This window comes from Bolinopsis microptera, chromosome 1, assembly GCF_026151205.1.
Source record: "Bolinopsis microptera isolate Bmic1 chromosome 1, MBARI_Bmic_1.0, whole genome shotgun sequence".
In the NCBI taxonomy this organism is placed as follows: domain Eukaryota; kingdom Metazoa; phylum Ctenophora; class Tentaculata; order Lobata; family Bolinopsidae; genus Bolinopsis; species Bolinopsis microptera.
Genome location: NC_087072.1, coordinates 23504385 through 23528217, shown reverse-complemented (window position 1 = coordinate 23528217; position 23833 = coordinate 23504385). Strand labels below are relative to the sequence as shown.

The window sequence follows — 23833 nt, the reverse complement described above, 5'->3', positions numbered from 1 at the left end:
CTATATTAACGGGTGATACTCGTAAAATATTTGTTCCATATATTGTGATACTTGTAAAATATTTGTTTCAAATATTAAGACCGTCGACGAGTCCAACTCGGAGCGCGTCCTGGTAGGTTGTAAACCTACAAAAACTATACAGTGAAGCGACCGTGGGGGTCACCACGTGATACAATTATAACCTACCAGGACGCGCGCCGAGTTGGACTCGTCGGCGGTCCTAATAATTGAAACAAATATTTTAAGAGTATCACCCGTTGAGTAAAAACCGTTTTGTTCGGCTGCAAAAACATAAAACCAAAGCCATGTGATAATTTTATTGACCTACAAGTTTTTACATAAGCCCTAATATAATCCTAACCAGTACAGGCCATAACGCATAACTCCAAAGCTATCCATTATTCTGACCACAACCCTAGACATCGAGCCCTAACAATCGAATTCGTGTTTTACTAGTCTGCAGTCGGTCACTTGACCAAAACAGTTTTGAGCCCATAACTTTCTCGGGAAGCATTTTTACCCAACTACGTCATGGTTTGTATCACGTGGTGACCCCCACGGTCGCTTCACTATAGTGGAGTAGAGTTTCTACGATACAGGGGGAGCCGCGCACTCGATCGCGGCGGGACATACAACGTATGACAAGTCATGGTATGGGGGTTGTAGGTTTACAACCTACCAGGACGCGCGCCGAGTTGGACTCGTCGACGGTATGGAACAGATATTTTAAGAGTATCACCCGTTAATATATAAAACAGATAATTTACGAGTGTCACCCGTTAATATCGGGGGTGATTCGGAATCTGGAATCAGCGTCCAAAAATAAACTGATTTCGATTACTTCCATTACCTAAGGGCCTTTTCGGCTCTTACTAATTAGCTCGCCCAAAAATTTCACGTAGGATTTTTAGTAGGAGCGTACAGGAATATGTACTATATACTGAACGTACTAGGAATAGAAGGGTCCGCACAGTCGAAAAATTTAAGTAATATCTATACTAATACACTATACCTAATTCACAATTTCTGTAAAAAATCCTGCGAACCTAACGGAAAATTGGACTGACGTGGGACTGTACAACATACAATCAAACGCGAATACCTCCAAACCAGGATGAGTCATGGTTTAGTCGCTGTGTTATCTACCATAATCGTAGTAATCATGGGAAAGACACAATAAGTTATACAAGTTAAGTTGTTTGTTTCAGAGGTTGATTTTCTTTATCGAAATTGAAATGTTTTATTACTATATTTACAATTTGAATACGTGCAATCTTCGAAAACTGACACATGCCTAATAATTTTGAATCACGAATTACTGAAAATGTAACTTTCATCAATATTATCTTAGATTACAGCTTATACTAGCCTTTTAAACCATTTGGAATTTACACTCAGATTCTATACCAGTTAGAATACACAAACTACCAGTTCTCAAGACACTATATTAGATTAGCAAACTGTCTGTGGTGTGTGAGCAACTGCTACAATTTATGAAAAACCTCATCCTGAACTTTTCAATGAAGTCATGCAATTCTGTCAAATTTAAATCTTAAACATGCTTTGTAAAAATTCAAGCATGGGCAATGTTACAAATTTATCATACATTAAAATTAAATAATAAGATAACTACAAACGTTTATTAACTCAAAAAAATGTTCACAAAATCTGTTCTAACCCTAAAAAATACATCATAACACATATTTAATCCCATAAAATTTGAAGCTGTTATCGTCTCTTTAGTCGGGTTATTTCCAAGTATTCGTAAGTTTCTAGTTATCGTCAGTAGAGTACTGGATGGAGAAGTAAAGTAGCATGTAGACAATAGCTAACAAGGCGACCCCGCACGTCAGTATTAGAATAACATCCTGAGGGATGTTTTAATTACAACACTGCTAAAGGTTCACATTTTATAAAAAGCAGGGGGACGGAGATGCTGACGGAGCGGAGGAATTTTTGACCTGACCCATGATCCCCTTAATTTATTAAGAGAAAGAAATAAGGTTTTGATTATATTGTAACAACCCCCACCCCCCTCCCCGTAATCATTAGGAAACCCCCTCCCCTCAGCTAATATCCCTTTAAAGAGACTAACCGTGGGATTTGCTTGCCAAACAAGTTTTAAAACAGCCCACCTTGCTGGTTAAAACGAGATATAGGATATGAACTATAAATCTGGACGCTTAAATGAAGAGTTGAACAACATTTCTTTCGATTAGATTCCACTTTTGGCCAATCACAACCCAGGATTATTGTCGCGTTTGAGAACAAATATAGTCAATCTCCATAATCCGTATCTATAAAACTAGTATGATTTTCCATTGTAGAACTGACCTTTATTCCTAATGCACTCTTCTTAGCATCGGCTTTGTTCTTGCTCACTTGAGAATCTTTCTTGCTTTTGCCGGTGAACTCCTTTTTACCTTAAAATGATAGACCTTCAACTATCAAAACCTGTAATTCAATATAACGTGATTTACCTCTATTACAAAGCTAAGGACATATTCACTTCAGTATCAGGATTCCAACCATTGAGCGTGAGCGACAGTAATGAAGTCTTATTTACATCGCATCAAAATTTATCAGCACCGTTAAATTGAAGCTTTTCTATTTATATCAAATGTTACCAAAACCCATAATCATGGGTAGAGTGGACCGCTGCCAGTGTCTCTCTTTCCCAAACAAAAGGAAATGATATTAATTTGATTGACCGTTCTCAAATGCAAAATGATACCGAGAATGAAATCGGTCGCTCGCTTTTCCCATTCATTCACGGCTTACGAATTGTATAAATAAGTTTCGATTGATTACATCAATCAGATGCTGTAAAAATCTCTTTGGGTTGCGTTGGGGTCGATACCTAGTATTTCGGAGTAAGGGACAAGGGTGGTAGTTATTACTTATTGAACAAGTAAAGCTAAAGTTTATTGAATCTTCATTGCCGAGTACAGCTGCCTTTGGGTAGTTCTTCTTAATCTATTACAATTGTAAATGAATGGGAAAAGCGAGCGACCGATTTCATTCTCGGTATCATTTTGCATTTGAGAACGGTCAATCAAATTAATATCATTTCCTTTTGTTTGGGAAAGAGAGACACTGGCAGCGGTCCACTCTACCCATGATTATGGGTTTTGGTAAAATATCATCTCTTTTTGATTATAATGTCAGGGTACTTTATAAAGTCGAAATATAAACTGATATCTTCATTAATAAGGAGGAAGTTTCAACGATTTCGAAATTTTTCCTTTAAAAACATTTCCTTGTGTTTAGGGAAGCATATCGGTCGATCACTGACTGAATATGCCACTTAATACTCATTCAAGTTGGCATTAAATTCATATATAATGACATTAAACTGTCGTTGCAAAGCAGAATTTGTTGGAAATCACGAATGAGCAAAATTCTCACCTTTCGCACGTGCAAAATTTGAGCGGACGTTGTACTCTAGTAGCAGAGAGGAGTTGAGTGTGCACTTCGATGTCCACAATTTCTGACCACACAGGGTCCTTCATTAGGTCGTTCTAAACCAAAATCATCTAGGTACCCAATTTGTGTCGCTAGTCCTAGTGCTACAGGGCATATTTTCTAAATTGCCCTCAGTCGCGAATGGGGATTTTTGTATTTTGGCCCCTGAAGGTCGTCGAGGCTTCATCTTTAGCTTAAAATGACCGCAATGGGCATGTTTATATACAACTTATGAATCAATATATGGTCTAAAATTGTTTGTTTCCGAGATATCTGCAAAAAACTAATTTTAAGCTCAGGCTTAGGCACAAATTTCAATAATTTGTATCTCAGCTTCTGAAGGTCTTAGAGACTCAAAGTTTAGCTTAGAATGACCGCAATACACATGTTTATATTGACACTATAAAGGTCATAAAGGCCCAAAATGCTTACTTTTGGGAAAAATCCAGAAAAACTGATTTTTACTGGGGCGAGTGAAAAAAATCTACTCTAGAAGCTAATTGAAATCGAGTATGCAGTTTGGTGTCTACAACTTTTCTAGAAACCAGGTCCTTTGTAAGGTCATTCTGGATCAGAATTGATAAGGTACACAATTTCTATCAGTAGTTCCAACCCTAGGGGGGAAATTTATAAATTACCCTCAGGCGCAAATATATGACTTTTGTATCTCGGCTTCTGAACGTTGTAGGGGCCTCTCTTTTAGCTCACACTAACTGCAAAGGCCACATTTACATACAAGCTATAAAGCAACAGAGGGTTTATAGTGCTAAGTTTTGGAGGTATTCATTAAAAACTGTTTTAACTTTCGTGCATCCTGAAATAGTAACATCAAACATGTACTTAATTTTGGTATCCCGGGCTAAAAAAGTCTTACAGACACTTTACTTGCAGCACAGCATACTGTTCAGCATGAACACATTCAGATAATATTTATGAAGCAACACAATTCAGTTTCAGAAGCTCCTTCCAGCTATCTTATATTATCCCCAAATGTATACGTCTAACCATCTCTCTGGTTACTTCCTCAATCCCCAAATTTATACATGAACATCTAATTATCTCGTTATAGCTACCACAAGTTGGGCTCTCTCCAGTACTGTTTGACTATTATGGCTAATCAACTTCAATCCCACTTCATGAAGTAGAATCTACTTTTAGCTATCTTTAATTCTGCTACCTCTATGCCATGCCTATTCTACCCAGCTACCACCAACACGTACTATAATAATTGTAGCTCTTTCTAGCAACCTCTGAATGCTACCTCCTGCTCTATACAGGTTCCATCAGTGGGCAGAAACCACCAATTCCAGCTCTTTTCACGTACTTCGGCTACATCTATTTAGCTACTACTGCAAGGCCGCCTGGCCCCTTCAACTTCTGCTCTTTCTAGCAAACTTAACTTAAGCTACCTCTTGCCTTTTATAGCACCACCAGCAACAATTTATTCTGGCTCTTTCCGGCTGACTCAGCTGCATTCAACTATTTCCAGCTATTTCTAGCAAATTCTGAATGCAAATTCTAGCCCTATCCAGCAACCTCAGACTTACTCCTTCTCTGTTCAGCTATCACCAGCACCTGCAAATTCTAGCACTAATTCCAGCAACCTCAGACTACTTTCTGCTCTATCCAGCTAACACTAGCAAACGGTACCCACAAATTTTAGCTTCTTCTAGCTACTTCGGGCTACATCCATCCTTATTCAGTTGGTTGAGCACTCTCAAATTCTATCTGTTTTTATCTAATTAAGGTTACCTCCAGGCTCCAGCTAGAATTTGAGGGTGCTTGTGCTATCTGGATAGCTGGATATAGCATAAGGTAGGGTGAGTGTGCTGGATAGGGCTAGAATTTGCAGAATTGAAGGAAACTAGAAGTAGATTCTACTACATAAGGTTGGATTGGAGTTGATTAGCTATAATAGCCAAACAGTACTGGAGAGTGGAGAGAGCCCAACTTATGCTAAGACCGGGATCCCGGCTTAATCCCGATCCCTAATCCCGGTCCCGGTCTTAATCCTGGTCCCGGCACTTTTTCCCAGTCCCAGTCTCGGCCAAAAAAGCGGTCCCGGTCGAGCCTTAGCTTTAACGAGATGGAAGCAACAAGAGAGATGGTCAGATGTATAAATTTGGGGATAATATAAGATAGCTGGAAGGAGCTTCTGAAACTGAATTGTGTTGCTTCATAAATATTATCTGAATGTGTTCATGCTGAACAGTATGCTGTGCTGCAAGTAAAGTGTCTGTAAGACTTTTTTAGCCCGGGATACCAAAATTAAGTACATGTTTGATGTTACTATTTCAGGATGCACGAAAGTTAAAACAGTTTTTAATGAATACCTCCAAAACTTAGCACTATAAACCCTCTGTTGCTTTATAGCTTGTATGTAAATGTGGCCTTTGCAGTTAGTGTGAGCTAAAAGAGAGGCCCCTACAACGTTCAGAAGCCGAGATACAAAAGTCATATATTTGCGCCTGAGGGTAATTTATAAATTTCCCCCCTAGGGTTGGAACTACTGATAGAAATTGTGTACCTTATCAATTCTGATCCAGAATGACCTTACAAAGGACCTGGTTTCTAGAAAAGTTGTAGACACCAAACTGCATACTCGATTTCAATTAGCTTCTAGAGTAGATTTTTTTCACTCGCCCCAGTAAAAATCAGTTTTTCTGGATTTTTCCCAAAAGTAAGCATTTTGGGCCTTTATGACCTTTATAGTGTCAATATAAACATGTGCATTGCGGTCATTCTAAGCTAAACTTTGAGTCTCTAAGACCTGCAGATATCTCGGAAACAAACAATTTTAGACCATATATTGATTCATAAGTTGTATATAAACATGCCCATTGCGGTCATTTTAAGCTAAAAATGAAGCCTCGACGACCTTCAGGGGCCAAAATACAAAAATCCCCAGTCGCGACTGAGGGCAATTTAGAAAATATGCCCTGTAGCTCTAGGACTAGCGACACAAATTGGGTACCTAGATGATTTTGGTTTAGAACGACCTAATGAAGGACCCTGTGTGGTCAGAAATTGTGGACATCGAAGTGCACACTCAACTCCTCTCTGCTACTCTAGTATTGTGTGCGCATCCAATATTGAATCGCCGTAAATTTTTGCATGTAATTGTTTTATATATAGCCTAATAAGCATGCAAAGTTTCAAAGTAATTCAAGAAGAACTGTAATCACAACGGCACTCTAAAGTTGACAGAAAATGACGAAAACAGCAATTTTCAGTGATTTTAGCAATTTTCTATCAATTTGGGCGTGTCCCCACGTGTGCAACTTTTCGATTTTCAACTTTAAAACTAGCCTAATGCACAATTTATACCTATAGGAAGCAGAACTGAGCTCCACAACCCAAGGCATGGCCCAACACCAGAGAATACTAAATCGTAAAATTAAGGTTTTTATAAAATAATTCTTCAAAAAAGCACAAACTTCAATGACGAATATCTTTATGAAGGAGCAAGCTAGAAAAACTTTCCGGTAGATTTTCAGAATGCTTGAACAATTATCTAAGATGAAAATTTCCTCAGATTTCGAATAAAATTACTCCTTAATGGTTGAAAATTAAATTTAAAAGTTATTACTTTGTCAAAAATCAAGTTTTAAAAACGGTTAACTTGATGACGTCATCAAGGGGTGTTTATGACGTAAATATTTTTTTTAAACAATGTAAACTAAAGTGTAAACAATTATTTGCAAGATCTGTGGTCGGAAATGGCTATCTTTTATACTTTTGAATCTATGGACACTTAAATACAGGCTACAATTGACTGGCAAAGCGTCTATCCCTGAATATATGTATATATGTATGTATGTATCACGACAATCTATCGTAAAACAGGGGTTCTAGAAAACCCATTTCTCGATGCTCCTGAAACCTGAAACTTTTTTTGCAGTCGATTTGGTCAACGTCTGGACGCCCTGAAAAATTTCAGATCTCTAACTCAATTTTAACATGGTTTTTAAGGCACCTGAATATGGCGATTTTGGGTTTTTTACCGAATTTCGTATAACAGTGCTGGCGAGTATTTTATGCAAATTTCTTAGAAATCTCAACATAACTATTTTTTATTCCTGTCATCTTTGACATCAAATTAGAATGTTTTGAACTAAAAATAAATCTGCTGAACGACTTCCGATGAGTCTTAATGCCTGAAAAACTCCTGCCGGAGGCGGCGGCCGCCGGCCGGAGTGCACGCTTCGCGTGCACGAAAGAGGCTTCCAACGTGTACCAAAGGGGGTATAATAGTAGAGGGGGTATAATAGTTAAGGGGGTATAATAGTAAAGGGGGTACAATAGTAAAGGGGGTACATAGTATACCCCAAATAAAGACACCGCTCGTGCTTGCCAGCACTGTGATACCGACATTTTTCATTTATCATTGTTAATCAGTCTAATTTTAGGGAGAAAGCAATTCCTTCCATAAAGATTGAACCTTAACTATCGGATAAGACGTCGTGATTAAGAAAAGACTTAGGACAGTGAATGTAAAACGTACCCAGTTGTTTACGATACATGTCCATTGGAGCTTGACTTTTCCTTGGTGGTTTGTGAGCTTGCATCCCCTTAGAGGAGTCTTGCCTTCCCATGTTCACTAGAACGAGATAAAGTTGAGAATATTCAGTGGAGACTAGTATGTTGAATTACTTAAGAAGCTAAATTCAACTTGTTCTAAACTTTTACTGTCTCATTGTATCGGTCAACTGAATCTCAACACAGGCGATGAAATTAGCATTAAATATTGATGCAATCACGTAGAAATTGAACACTAAGTCACACAGCATTTAAAGCCGATAGAAACTTTCAGGTCACAGGTCCGCAACCTCATGCAATCCTAGACTCAATGTATGAAAAACTGCTGACACTTCACAGTTTCATGTAGTTAGCAGTGTCGTATTACTAGCATGAAATTGACATGTGAAGTAGCAGTGAAACTAATTCAACACCAATTAATCTACAGCAACTGGTATTGTGATATCTTATTTGTCAAATTTAGGGTTTTAGTGGATGTCGTTCCAGAAATTCAAGGCTCAAGCTCAAGAGCAGTAAGCTATGATATTGAGTTCAAAGTAGACTTCTTCCCGGTTCTACAATAATCAAAACAATTGAAGTAAGACGGCGATTTTAGTCAATAAATAAAAACTATTTAAAAAGCTTATTTGGACTTCTTCATTCTGATCTTCTTAAGGTAGAACTCGAGCTCTCTTCCCTCGAGAATGTAACCATCACATCGGCCGGATTGGCCGGGTCTGGAAGCGACACAAGCATACAGACGTCCTGTGTTGAACTGATCATCTAATAATTGTCCGATCTTGCATTCTCCTTTTCTGGCATCGATTTTTCTCTGTACGTGGTTAGATTTCTTGACCTCTTCTACGGTGGTCTTGTCTTCGTTCTTCTTCTTTCGTCCAGCAGTAACTCCGTAGTGAGCTTCGTACCATTGTCTGAAAGGAGTAGCATCGATCTGGACAATGCAGTTCTTTACAAGAGTTTTTGTTCTGACCAGTTCGTTGTTGGAGGCATTGTACACAACGTCCATAATCCTAGCTTTGCGGGTGGAGCCCTCGGAGGCCCAGGCAAAGTTTCCAGTTTCGAGTCTAAGAGCTCTGAACTTTTTGTTTCCTCCCATGGTCCTGACAGGCCTGATCCTCTTTGTTCCCATCTTAGTGTTGGCAGCGGGGCGTCCAAGTTCGAACTTCCTCTTCTTACGGACGATGGGCCTCTTTCCCCCCGTCTTCCGGCGCTTGTGCACACTATCTCTTGAGATACCCATGTCTAAAATATGTGAAAAGTTAGTTTAAGAAATGTGAATAAATACGCTCGTGCGCGCACGAAAACGTTCTCATGATCGCTTATTGTAGCGAGTACTCTACTCAGCAACGTTCTCGCGCCGTACGCAATTTACCACAAAAGTCAAAAATTGTCCCTGGCACAGGCTGAGGATGGGAAGTTGAGTAACTCAAAAAAGTAAGCAGTAACACACAAGCGAGTTATAGATTTATTTTAAACACTTCAATAAAATCAAAATAACAATTTGAGCTCCCAAGAACAATACGTCAGTTTAAATTCAATTATGGTCATCCTTACAAATTAAAAATATGAACATCCTTTAAAAAAATGAACATCCTAAGAAAATTTCAACATCCTGAAATTTAACAATCCGATGAGACATCATTATGCAAAACAAAAATAACTGCAATAAAATTAATTAAAAATTTACTAACATCAAAAGTATGTACAAATAATAAATTCATATGTATTTACAAAAACATAACAAAAAAGTAGTACTTAAAAATAAATGGGAACCCAAAGTTTAAGACACACATCCAATGGTAAAATCTGACATAATAATTACAATGGTTAGCTTTATTGACTCGCAGCACGATTTAAAAACCGTACAAATTAAAAAGTTCTTTACGTCTGAAGTTAAAACGCTTCAATACTCTACACCTACAATCTGCATTCTAAAAGTAGATTGGATCTACAAGTAGATAGGATTGTATCTACAAGTAGATAGGATTGTATCTACTAATAAGTTGAGGCAAGCTGGAGATAACAGGTCCATAGCTAGTAGAGTTATCGTACAGCTCGAACAGTGGGGCGGCAACTAGGCGGTAGTTGCGGGGTACAGCGAATGTGGCACTTTCGGGCAGATCTACTAGGTAGATGGTACGACATTCTTTAGGACACGAGACATGGGGTGGAATGTAAGGGTACTGGGGTGGCTCAAAACTAGGTCTCCACCACTGAGATATCACATCAGTAACCTTCCAATCTATGGTAGGAGATTCGCTCTCTGTCTCTTTACAAAGTAGATTATCTAGTGTCTCCTTCAGGGACTCTCTGGGGTCTTGTCCTGGTCTCACTTCACCGCCTGGGAGAGGTATTGTCAATAATAAATATCTTGATAAGAACTCTTTTGCTCAATACGCATCACAAACAGTTTGCTCACTTCTGCCCTATGTTTATTACGTTTCAGGTGTTTAAGGAGTATTTTAGGGGGAAAAGGGATACAGTGCTAGAATTACACATTAAAACGACAGCATTTTTCGCTTAATTTTGAGCGTTGTCAAAACAAAAACTATGTTAACTGTTTGTCTCAATTCTCAGATCATGAGCAGAAGATATATTGTTTTACTTTTCATGCGCACGAAAATATAAGCTAATGTCCCCAAACCCTGAATGTAGGGAATGTAGGAGAAAAATGAATGAAGTTCAACTGACCAGGAAGTTTGAAGAAAGCAGTGCCGAGTTGTAAGAGCAGCACGTGGGGTAGCTTGTGTTCGTGGAGCAGCAGCAACGCTTCACTCGTCTGACGCATTCCCCACATTCCAAACTCGCTCCTCAGCCTCTTGAACCTGAACAGATGGATAAGGTTAATTTACTGGCGTATCCTGCAATACAGTGGTTACAGCTGATTTGATTGGAGTAAACCTACAGCGGCAATACAAAATATGAAATTAAAACAGAGTTCAAACTTAGATTAACAATCCTGCAATGTAATCAAACAGTTCCTGACAGTGACAACGAACTAATTTCAGGGCGTGATATATTACGAATCAAGGCTTTTATAATTCCAACATAATTTTCATCCAACCTTGGCCCACTCTTAATTTGATTATTTTGATGAGCTGTAGTGATCAGCAGTTTGTACAGACAATCCAATTTACGCACCAAATTTAAGAGCTCCTATTTATAAAGAGATCACAGTGGCTGTCACTACTTTCCAGAGTTCAGTTCTCAGTTCACGATGCTGCACAAGAGTCGACATGCCATCAAGACAGTGGATATCCCATACTGGCACACCAGATCAGAAGATGGAGTGGTACTGCCAGCATTCCTAGATCAGGATAAAATAGTTGACATACGGCAGAGAAAGATACAGACTGAGGATGTTTTCGTAGCTAGCTTCCCAAAATCAGGTTTATAATAAATACTTTCACATGTGGTTTCACATAGTTTCCTTTGAAATTAAAATGCACGATCATGAAGATTGAAGATGTAAGGACTTTAGGTTGATGAATTTATTTGCTTTCATATTCCCTTCAAAGGAATTATTTAAACTCCTGATATAATCTCATTATCTAGAAGAATATTTCACCCATTTTCCCAGGGTCCACCTGGATGAAGAGCATGCTGATGGATCTCCTGAAGGCAGAAGTTCCCATGTACAGTGCATACCCAACTCCTTACATTGACTCTCTGAAATCTCCCCGAATATTCAAAGAGCATCTGCCATTACACTTGCTGCCAGACGATGTTAGGAAATGTAAAGTTATCTATTTGGTCAGGAATCCTAAAGATGTGGTTGTCTCCTTCCAGCATCATATGACCCTGTTCAAGATTGATGAGTACAGTGAGGATCTTAACGCAATGGTCAACTTGTTCTGCACCGGTGAGGAGAAGGCTTTTATAGTTATACGCCAGTTTTTAAATAGATGATCAAACAGGTTTAATTCGACAATCTTGATCCTTGACACTGCAATATTAAGGAATAAGGATTATTGGTCGGTATGTTTTAATCAAGATTGAGAAACAAAACTTGGCAGTATCCAAGAGGCCCTAAATCTAGTGGTGGACAGTTAGGGTACTGCTAAACTTTTTCCAAACACAAAGATAAGATTCCAATCACAATTCAATGGCCCAAGTCTCACTCTTAACTACAAATCCCAGGAAAGACACAGTTCGGTGACTGGTGCAGTTCCATCAGAGACTGGTGTTTCCAGGACCAAGTACCGTCTCTCCACATAGTCACATACGAGGACCTCACTAGAGACTGCTTCACAACCATGAAGAGCGTCCTCAAGTTCCTGGACCAGGATATATCAGACGATCTCGTCAGAGAAGTTGTGGAGAACTCTAAGTTTTCACAAATGAAGAAGAGAGATCTGAACTATGTGCCAGGGTGTCCCAGTTTTCTTGGGAAGAGTGCAATGAGAGATGATAAGAAACACTTCCTAAGGGAGGGAAAAGTGGGCACTTGGAAGAAACATCTGACGGTGGAGAATGATGAGAAAGTTGATCAGTATTTACGGGCTGATATGGAACTGTTTTTAAAGATTAAGGAACTAAACATTCTGTAAATAGTTGAAGAGGACAGTAGGTTGAAACTATGTTAAAGTTGGTGTTCAATATTCATTGCTTGAATTATGTTAAGTTAAATGACAGGTCTATTCTTTATCTAATACCAATTGCAATAGTGTAATATTGTGCACATAATCGACTGAAGTAAATTACTACATAATAATGACTACAAATCCGTGATCGTGTATATAACAATGTGGCAAGCTGGTGACTACTGTCGACGTGACTTTCAATAGGAGAATAGGGGGGGTTCCAACCTCAATTTGCCTCATCCCAGCTTTGCCTTTTTTGGCAACCGATGAAGCAAATTGAGGTTGGAACCCCCTCTCAATATTTATGTAGATTTATGGCGTAAATCTCACAACCACTGTATCCCCAGCCTATTGGTTCAGTGTTACTTCGGCCACATTAAACATCAAAGATATTGATTCACATTTTGATGGCAGAGCTTACTTAAGATTACAGCAGTCATTTGCATTCACATCTACTTAGTTGCATCTTTCTCATGTAAGCACAGTTTTTGGAAAGACAAGTTCTAACGCGATATTTTAATTCGTAATTCAACTATAAATGTACCGTATTTTTAAACATCCAGCAGTCTTTGAAATATTTCTATCGAAAGTCGGTTCGGTTAAGTCTACCTTCAAGCCAGCTAATTGAAAAAATTTGTCAAATTTTTCCACAGTGCATTGTAGAGTGCTGGTTTATAATACAGCCAGTGGTTCCCTCGACCAGGACGCTAGCCGGCTATAAACCCAATCACAAGAACCTGACTTAAGCTTGTTTATAAGACTTAACATTTTGGTTGGATTGATAGGTAAATTTGGGCCCAGTGTGTCCTTTCTATTAAAACTTATTATCTGGTGCTTTGCTTGGTTAATTATAATATCTTCAAAAAAAGTCTTACCTGGCGGACACAGAAGGATCTTTCTCATACTGGGGCTCCTTGCTCCCGAAGGTGAAGTTAGATAAAGCTGGTAGACACACAGATGATGGTTTTTCGATGATATCACACATTGCTAGCTAAAATAAAACTGTTATTAGTTTTGTGTGCAATAACTGATTCAACTATGAACCGATATTTGATAAATTGGGTTGCCCCAACATAAGAACATTATTCTTAAATTATAAAGGATATATATATATATATATATATATATATATAACTCTAAAACTCTGGTCACAAGAGCAACTGCCTAAACGTGCAGAAGTGAAAACAAATAAATAAAATATACTAGCAGTCCTTAATACTCGTAATAAATAGATTCATTCAATGTCATAAAACTCTTAACCATACACGTGACCAGCAAAATAATTTAATTGGTCTATAGACTACTGTATAAAATTCTCAATTTGATTGAAATAAATTTTCGTGCACATACAGAATGAATGGTTAATAATTTAATATATATGTAGACCAAGGTCTGTGCACGGGATGCTTCCTGGAAGAATCCAGTTCTTTTAGCGGGGCACCCTACCTAAAGCCAAATTGAGATATAATAATCATATTCCTAGAGAAATAATCAGAAATCGAATACCAATCAAATAATATGATATATAGGAGTAGTAACCATATTTACTATGCAAAATGCCCCAACCACATAGTGTAAATTTATATAGAATTCAAATTCCATATCATCATTAAACCTCAATAGTCAATATAATAGCCCAAGCAAAATTAAATAACTTCTTATATATATATACCTTACTGTCAAACTACAAATTAATTAAACATTTGAAATCTGTTAACCAGAGAATAAATTTCTAAACCTAATGCAAGTGAAATAATTTAGATGCAATAATGAATGCCTAATGTGAGTATCATCTGTCAATGTCCTTGTAAAAAAGTCTGTAAAAGAGATATGAGTAACTAATATAGAAGAAAAAACAGGAAGTTGTCGTCTGTTGAAAAATAAATAAAATATCTAGAATATAAATTAGAATATAAAATAACATTCAGTCAATGTGTCGTTAATAAACTGTACAATTATCAAATGTTAAAACTGGGTGATACAGTCACCAAAAATAAATACTAAGTATAATAAGTAAATAAATTAAATGTGGTCTATAAAACTACCACTAGGTATAATAGGTCAATAAATTAAAAGTGGTTTATAAAACTACCACTGTGCGAACCCTTCCTCCAGTTAAAACATGTCAGTCATGTGCAAAATCAATCAAAAAAAGGTAAAAAAAGGGAAAATCCTTTCGATACATCAATTATATATGCCTCAGATTTAAAAGAATTAGAAGATACTTAGTTATCGTCGACTATGATTGCAGTGTAAAATTTGTCATATGAATTGTCGACGGTATAATTAGGGTCTGTTGTTATAGATGAGAGTAGCTGTTTCTTATACGAATCACTTAAGCTTTTAACATCGGGCAGATTTCGTAGATCTGTTGGAACATTATTCCAACATTTTGCCCCCAAGTATTGAAAGTTTTTATGTGATGTTGATCTATTAACATATAGGTTGCAGCTTTCGCCGCTCCTACTACCTCCTGATATGTAACTAAATTTGTTCATAAAGTTTGTAGGACAATTGTCATGGATGATTCTAAACATATAATTTGACAGATGGAGTTGTCGTCTAAGATGGAGTGGTAACCATTTCATGTCTCTATAAACATTAAGGCTGCTCTCTGTTTGTGGAACGTTGAGAGCTATTTTGGCTACCTTTTTGTACAGAGTGTCAAGTTCAGCAAGTTTTGTCTTGCCAGCTCTACAATAGATCGTGTCTAAATAATCGAATTGTGGCAACATGAGTGCATTGGCAAACATTTTCCTATATTTAATGGGTAGCAGTGCTTTACTTCTATACATGGCACCAATTCTCTTCATGACCTTCTTAATAATATAATCTACATGGCTTTTGAAGTTTAATTTACTATCTAGAATGAGGCCAAGATATTTTGTCTCTTTGCACTCCTTGATTGTGAAAGTTACCTCATTACATTCAATGGTTAATTCATCATGTTGATCAACAGAATCAAACAATAGGAATTCAGTCTTCGTTTCATTGAGTGATAATTTATTTACACTGAGCCATTTAAAGATTGTCATAAGTTCTATTTTCATGTTTATAAATGTGCTTCTGCAGGTTTGATCAAAGAATAGTGCACCATCATCTGCAAATAGAAAGGGCTTAGATAGGTTACAGGCATAAATGATGTCATTTATGAAGATACTAAATAATATAGGCCCAATGATGCTTCCTTGTGGTACACCACTCAGAACTTCTAAAAATGAGCTTATTTTGCCATTGATCCTTGTGCATTGATATCTACAAGATAAGAAGTTCTTAAACCAGGTTAAAGCAATGCCACCAATTCCATAATATGCCAATTTTTGAAGCAATATTTCATGATTCACTGTGTCAAAGGCCTTCTTAAGATCAAGAAAGATGATTCCTGGTTTATAAGACTTAGATTTACTCATATATATTTCGTCCATCAGATCGTACATCAAATAAGTTGTGGAGTGATTTTTCCGAAAGCCATATTGATGCCGGATGAAAAGTTTGTTCTCTTCCATGTAATCGGTGAGTTGCTTGCCGACAAAGTATTCTATAAGTTTTCCTACAAGTGGAAGGATGGATATTGGCCTGTAATTATTAGGATCATCTTTCATTCCTGCCTTATGGATGGGAGTTACTCTAGCTTTTTTACAAAGGGTTGGTACAACACCTGTATTAAGGCTCAAATTGACAATATGGGTCAGTGGCTCAACTATGTGTGGTACAGCTTGCTTAAGTAAAAATAGAGGCACATCGTCATATGAGGCCTTGTCATTCTTGAGTGTTTCGACATACATTAGGATATCAGTTTCATTTATTTCTTGGAATCTATCAAATGAGATGTTAGAAGTTCTAGGAGGTAAAAAATCAGTAAAACTAACTCTTTCAATATTGGGGGCCTGATTTTGTAATCTTGATCCAACATTTGCAAAATGAAAGTTAAATAGCTCAGGATCATTCTCATTGATAGTTTGACAATTAGTTGTACCAGGGGTCATATTTGATGCCAGTTTGATAGTTTTCCATACCCCTTTAAGATCATTCTTGGCACTTTTAACTTGTAGATCATCGATTACATTAGCCTTTTTGCAGGTTTTAGCTAATTTATTTCTAATATTTCTCTGAATCTTGTAGCAATCCCAGGCCTCATTACACTTTATACATTTGCTACATATACCACATTTATTGCAATTTCCATTGTCCCTCTTATCCTTCTTTTTACGGAATTTCTTTAGAAGAAAATGTGTATGATTAATGGCATTTAAAAGTTCAGTAGAAGGTTTATGTATGAACTTTTCATGCCTTTCTATGGTCTTGCAAGGGAAGCAGGTTGCATATGCCTGTTCAATATGATGACAAAGGCCAGCAGTGATAGCTTCAACATCTGTACTTTCCAATAGTGGACTGTAATCAGAACAGGTATCTAGATAGTCTAAGAATTGTTTAACATTACGTTTACAATGATTTCTAATTTCAACCTTTTCAAATTTAGGAGCTATAGGTACTTGACAATCTATCTCACACATAATAGCTTGATGATCCCCAATACGTTCATCAAGAACAGAAGATTGAACAAAATCTGCATAACAGTTAGTGAATATTACATCAATAGTAGTCTGGGTAAAATTGTCTCCACGTTTAGCAACTCTAGTTATCCCTTGAATGGTTTGAACTAGATTGTAACATCTCAAGGTCATATCTAATTTTTTGTACTGGGTGGATGAGATATTATTCTGGTCAATGTTTATATCCCCAATCCAGATAACCTTTTTTCCGTTCAATTTTTTCATGCAAAAATGAATGTACTCAATAAAGTTATCAACACTGCAATAATTTCCAGAGCGATAGAAGCAGCAAACATTGATCTTGCTATTCTTAAGCTTCACCCATAATGCTTCAATGTTATCAAGCTTACTATCCATAACACCAAATCCGTACTATTTGGTGATAGGCTGGCGTACCTTGATAAGTTTAAGACTTGTGCACGTACTAGGCCTATAGGACACCAGAAACTTGACCAAAAATTTTTCATAAAAGAACACACCAAACCGATATTCAAGCATAATAATATTCTAGCTATACAAAATCTCTATACATACCACAGTTACCTCGAGCTCTACAAGATAATGAAATTCCGTGCTCCAATATCCCTATATGAGGGTTACACATGTTCGTCGAGGAAACCCTGCCTTCTTATCTGTCAGGTAGACCCACCTGACAACCACAACACTAGGTCAACCAAAATTTTTAACATTTTAACCCCAAAGTTCAGAATGACTGACTTTACTACTAGTGTAATGTGCTTGCGAGGAAAACTTAAAAGTGCGCTATTAGCCAATCAGCATAACCACGCCCTGCTTGATTGGACCGTAAAAGATTTTGACTGCACAAATATTATTTTCCAAACATTATAACTGGCTGTTCACACACATCTCAATTAAATTCCTCTAGGCTACTGTTTTCCAAGTCTTGTCCTGTGAGTAAAGAATGTGTGAGAAGGTATTAATAAAATAAATGTATATTTTTTGAATTTTTAAATCTAATCTGAGAATGAAGTATAAAGAAATTTTTAATTAGCACTGTATAGTTTAAGATATTTATAGCTTATTATAACCATTGATACAAAGGCCATAATCTTTCGCAAGCTCTTTAATATCCACCTTGAAGCCACATTTTATATCCTTGAACCACACAATATAAACTAAAGCATGTTTTAGTGTAGACTTTTTGTCACAACAAGACTGCAACCTATAGTAACAACTATAAACAGAACCCCTAATGTCTACTAACAAATTTCTTCTAGTCCTAAAATGAGCCCTGTCTCTAAAAACCTAACTGAACTAGCGTTTTGGTGTGTGCAAAAGCTTTCAGGCACGCGCATTCCTTGCCCCGTTAGTTACCTGTCCTTCCAAAACCAAACTAGCAGTCAAGGACAAAAAGTCATACACCAAATGGGCATTATATTTTATGAATTGTTTTACATCTTTTTATTCTGTAAAATGTGCTAAAATTAAATTTCTTGTTTCATTGAAAAAATTTCTTGTTTCATTGACTAATTCTGTGTAAGCTAGTTTTTTGTTTATCATTAAGCCACAACCACCCCTAGAACTGTTTGGCCTGTCGCATCGCATAATGTTGAAGGAGGAAGGAATATTTATGGTGTCTGTGTCAATAGTATCATTAAGATTCATCTCATTTAGGGAAAGTATGTCTAGCTTATGATCTCGAATGAGTTGAGTAAGTTCATTACTTTTAGCTAAATTTAGGAGACCACCTTGAATGTTACAGTGACCAATGCAAAGGTTATGAAATTTGTCAGCTGAGTTGTGAATATTTGTCATTTCACAAAACGTGTTAGTCGTTGTGTCTGATTAAACTAAAATCAGGTGAAAATTATCCGCCTGTAAATATTTTCAATAGAAAAGTTTTAAACTTGAAATCAAAATAAATATTCAGGTGGAAATGTCATGTCGATTTCAATGGTGGGCATGGTACTTGATGTGCTTTGCTAGTTTAAAGATACCATCGCTGTTTAGATGCACATTGTCTTCCCCAAATCTACTAAAACAAGATGATTTCCTAAATCCAGATCTATCACTAAACAAAAATCGATTCATCTCTGTGGGTATAAAGCTAACAAACGAGTATTTGGAAGGAATCTTAGATAAAAAGATATTGATGTCATTTATCACTTTATTTCTAGCAAAACTTTCTCTTGGTAAAATGTTTATGATCTTAATTTTTGCAGCTGGAGCCCACAAGTGAAGTGACTGGATCAGATTATCAATAGAGCGATTGGTGTTATCAAGGGCCTTTGCTTTTCCTGTGAACTCATCGGGTGACAATAATCTATTCCTCATGTGTCGAGGACTCTCTAGGATTAAGTCCACATCATTAGTTCCACACATGAGTACGATGGTCTTCACATTATTTGCATCAATTGACCTCTTTCTTTCATCTGAGTGGAAGCGTTCATTGATACCGTTTGCAATGCCACCAGGATAGTGAAATACATGTGCTTCTTGATGAGCAGAGGATAGTTTTGTAGCATCTAACTTGGAGAACATGCTTGAGCTAACATACACAGCAAGGGATTTGCTTTTGACTGAAGCAGGGGGTACGGTGCTCTTATGAGTGATTTTGTTGGGTGATGATTTCCCTTTGATTGAGGGTTCAGTTTCTCTTACAGTAACGAAAGGCTTACTTGAGGTATCGGGTGGAGCAGACAAGGTTGCACTGCCATCAATCTGGCGCAGAGTAATGCTAATTCTCATGTCATCAGTATGGTCCTGAATAAGGCTGTGTTCAAAGCTGTCCTGAGATTTTCTGGTCATAATCATTATGTCGCCATGGGAGAGAGTAAGATTGGCAACGTGGACTTTGCTTTTAGACCTAAAACTGAGGACTCTTGTTGCTCCTAACGATATGGTGGAAATCATGGAGCCTGGTGATATGGACCTCTCATCATCTGAATGGAATGGTATTCCTTGCTTGCCATTTTCGTACTTGGTGATCATGGCGCTGTTAAATTTCAGACTTGGGAACTGTGAGCGTAAACGTTCTAAAATAGACTTTAATAAGGGATTGTCATTTAACGGCCTTGTGTTATGGAAGCCTCCATTGTAGGCATATGGGAAATCCCCATAGTATGCTACAGCCCTATTGTTGAACGTTTGTGTGTATTGTGTTTCCATATCCAACTTGAGAGTATCAACAAACCTGAATACACCTCGACTCAAATCATGATATGGATTGATGGACTTACCCACAACGTTAACACTGGTTGAAGATTGTTTGTTAACATCAGAAGAATTCACAAGAGATGGGTTGCTATTAAGTTCAGTCACACTGCTAACTTCACAGTTTTGAGTTTCTGATTCATGTTCAGAGATAAGAACATTGTCCCCGCAAGAGAATGGAACCGCAATTTTGTCATGGCCTGAGCCTTGGGTAAGTTTGGTTAGACGAGCAATTTGTCTCCTCAAATTGTCGTTTTCAAGACTTAGTGATACACAGGTAGAACATTTTGCTTTTGCACTGTTAGGTCTGTCACGAAGGCTGTAATTTCTGACTGGGATACCGGACATAGTTCAAATAAACACAATAATGCAAAGAATTCAGGATAGAGTCTAAAACCGATGCTACTGTTTATAGTTATTTAGTTGTTGATTACAGTACCTTTGCAGCAATTCAGAAGATGGGAATGAGTGGTGTCTGATATTCTTTAGGTGATAGATGGGTGATAGGTGATAGATGGGAGTTAACAGCTCTTAAAAACGATGTCTGATAGTCTTTAGGATGTCTTTAAATAAACTATCATGCAACAACCATTTACATCGACATACAACCTGTAATGGTTGCTACATTTGATTGAGGTGTTAATTCCCACTAGGGGTCCTCAAATTATTTGTTATATAGTAGTGTTGAAAGTATTAAAACAATATATAATTATAAAGGAGCATCCTGTAAGCACCAAAAATCAAACTTCTTGAATATTTTATCGAATTCGTGTTGCGAAATTTATATTTTAATTTATTTCAATAGCAAATCATAACAGTTAAATGCTGGATTGAACTTATAATTATACCATAATAATAATACAATATTTTATTGAGCGATTTCTTGCAAGAAATTAGTTTATTAATAAATCGTAAAACATGGCCAGCAAACTCAATAATTTTCCTTAGAAAAGCCGATTTTTTGTGGGCAAAATAAAACTTGTTTAGTATAATGTCCCAGTGTTACCTAGTCTAGGGAGTATCTAAGGATCCATTGGATCTATGCAATCTCCTCGGTCGACTCAGCCGAATGATAAAAAACTTGATTGAGGGTTAAAAGAGGAGGGGTACCTGCTAAAAGATCGAGAATCTTCTTAGGATACCCCTTCAGTAAATCTACTGTAAATATAGTACTATTAACTATTAACTTTATGTAAGACTAGAAAGCCCGTGGTAACAGGGACGAAGCTAGTAGTATTCTTTGAAAGAAAGTTTTAATCGCATCAAAAAATATCCATCTCAACCGAAGATACAGCCGATTTAAATATAAAACACTTTAAACACAACGTAATTACCACAAAACCGATCAAAATGACGTTTAAAAAATCTTTGCACGTGCATGTGTGCATTAAAACACCGTTGCTATGGAACTTTTTGGTTGTTACCTAAATTCCTATTTTTCATCTAATTTGCACGTGGGCGGTCGTACAGACAACAAAAACAATTCTCTGAATTATAGTAGAGATATGGAGAATAATTTAATTGTTTAGAAAGTTTTGGAAGTTAACTTTTTAAATTTTTAAAAACTTAATTCAATACAAACAGTTTTGAAGAGCAAAAGTGGCTGATGAGTTCATTTATCTCGGTCTGGACATTCATTGAGGACTTTAAACTAACTTACTTCCTGCAATAATATACATTATCTTGAACAGTACAGGTCAAAACTGCCCTTTCTTTGGCCGGAAATTTGCATGCAGGTAATACAACTAACATGTCACCTGTCATGTAGCTCATATAATGGAATCGGGGCAGTAAGTTATTTAAGAATGATCATACCATTAATACTGCCAACAATTAAAATCATGTTGCGAAATGACGAAAAGCTCATCTAAGTCATATCGTTTAAGAAAGTACTGTTGACAATCATTTATTCTTGACACTATCTATTTTCAATCAACGATCATGAGTTTCACAAGACAGAATAAGGTTAAAGCCAAAATAAACTTCCTCTTCTGCTTTTAACCTGACACCTAACATAACATAACATTATAAATTATGCCTCTCTGGGCATCTCAAAAAAAGAAATTCACAGAAAATTAACAATTTACGTTTGAAACCATATAATTGCAAACTTTTAAAAAAATTCAACTAAATACCTTTGATATTAACCTTCATCCTCTTAGCTACCAATGGATTCTCTTTCATATAACTTACATAACTATTCCTATTAGACACAGACACATCTATCCTATCAAAGATGTCATATGACAATTCCCAGTAGTGGTCAAGCTTATTTGCCTGATATCCATGAAGCCGAAAGGCATCTAATCCCCTTTTGAATCCAGTAACAGACTCACTAGCTTTCACAAGTGGCGGTAGCGCAAGACCCTTTGGGCAAAGAAGTCGGTCTAATTTGTGGTAAATCTGTGTGGCTTTGACCTAGCAGAGACAGTCCTACCAGCACGACCAAATAAATCGGAATCCACAAAGCCTTCCTGGATCTTGAACATCCCGATGAGATCCCCACGGACCCTAAGTTCAAGCAAGGTTGTGAGCTTCAAGTTATCCAGTCTCTCTCTGAAGGTCATGAGCCCAATCCATCGATCATACGGGTGAATGATCTTTGAACACCTTCCGATTCAAGGATCAGTGACCAGTTTCCATGCCTTGCCATCGGAGCCGATGCCTGCGAACAATACTCTATATGAGGCTTTACCAGTGACTTATACAGGCCCAGCATAACGCTTGTTTCCCTCGATATAATATTTCTTGTAAGCCAGACAATGGTTCTATTAGCTTTAGCAATGCACTTTCTCACGTGGTCTTTAAATCTAAAAGCACTGTTAAAAGACCACTCCACGGTCTTTCTCGCTGTCAACAGACCTCAAAGGCACACCAAGCTTATTTGCATTCGGATAAAAGAAGGGTAGCCTATATATTCCTCAAGGAAATTGATCCCAAATATCTACGTAAGAAAGAGGACCCGATGGTCATTAACAGGAGACATCATATCACTCCAAATAAGAAAAGAACAGATGTTGATGCAGAGCGCAGGAGCGCTTCAACAACGTTTCAATAAAAATAAGAACCACCCGATAGCAAAATTACGTGGATTACTCTAGAACATAGTTATACATCGGGCAAGAGCTACGAAGTAGCGCGCGCCGGGCCAGACCATTAACAATGGCCAATTCAAATCAAAATAAACACAATGCACAATGATACGATCACAAAACTTTTGAGGGCGCAAGTATTTTTGCGCGGCGTTAATTTTATGGCGAATAAATACAATTTCAAATTTACACATTGCACATGCAACATGTCATCGATCCATGTAATTTATTTATAAGCCTGGTCTGGCTTTATTTAATGTTCAAAAATTTAAACTTTATTAGTGACAAGCTGCGTGTACCAAAACGATTTTATTTACAATTTATTTTTTAATATACTGATTGACAATAACAACTGTTGGCAGCTTGTTGCTCAGCTAAGATTTCGTCGAATATTTTCCTTTTCGAAGCCTGCAGAACCGAAGCAAGC

At 37.2% G+C, this 23833-nt stretch overlaps 4 protein-coding genes across 4 annotated transcripts; 1 reads left to right on the top strand and 3 right to left on the bottom strand.

The window, feature by feature from the left end:
* Window positions 1–1195: 1195 nt before the first annotated feature.
* On the bottom strand, window positions 1196–21001 carry LOC134825264 (triple QxxK/R motif-containing protein-like). The gene is made up of 4 exons (XM_063837419.1): window positions 20968–21001; window positions 7970–8060; window positions 2335–2423; window positions 1196–1868 (listed from the first exon to the last, which is right to left on the bottom strand). The coding sequence occupies exons 2-4, from the start codon at window positions 8058–8060 to the stop codon at window positions 1773–1775; spliced, it is 276 nt and encodes a 91-aa protein (XP_063693489.1). The 5' UTR covers window positions 20968–21001; the 3' UTR covers window positions 1196–1772.
* LOC134825223 (small ribosomal subunit protein eS8-like) lies at window positions 8594–9255 on the bottom strand. Its single transcript, XM_063837376.1, has one exon. The coding sequence runs from the start codon at window positions 9242–9244 to the stop codon at window positions 8627–8629; it is 618 nt and encodes a 205-aa protein (XP_063693446.1). The 5' UTR covers window positions 9245–9255; the 3' UTR covers window positions 8594–8626.
* Window positions 9462–21001, bottom strand: LOC134825234 (cleavage and polyadenylation specificity factor subunit 5-like). Its single transcript, XM_063837386.1, has 4 exons — window positions 20975–21001; window positions 13463–13580; window positions 10696–10829; window positions 9462–10345 (listed from the first exon to the last, which is right to left on the bottom strand). Exons 2-4 carry the CDS (start codon window positions 13570–13572, stop codon window positions 9975–9977), a joined length of 615 nt encoding a protein of 204 aa, XP_063693456.1. The 5' UTR covers window positions 13573–13580; window positions 20975–21001; the 3' UTR covers window positions 9462–9974.
* Window positions 11185–12633, top strand: LOC134825214 (sulfotransferase 1B1-like). The gene is made up of 3 exons (XM_063837370.1): window positions 11185–11393; window positions 11585–11866; window positions 12145–12633. The coding sequence occupies exons 1-3, from the start codon at window positions 11222–11224 to the stop codon at window positions 12552–12554; spliced, it is 864 nt and encodes a 287-aa protein (XP_063693440.1). The 5' UTR covers window positions 11185–11221; the 3' UTR covers window positions 12555–12633.
* Window positions 21002–23833: the final 2832 nt, after the last annotated feature.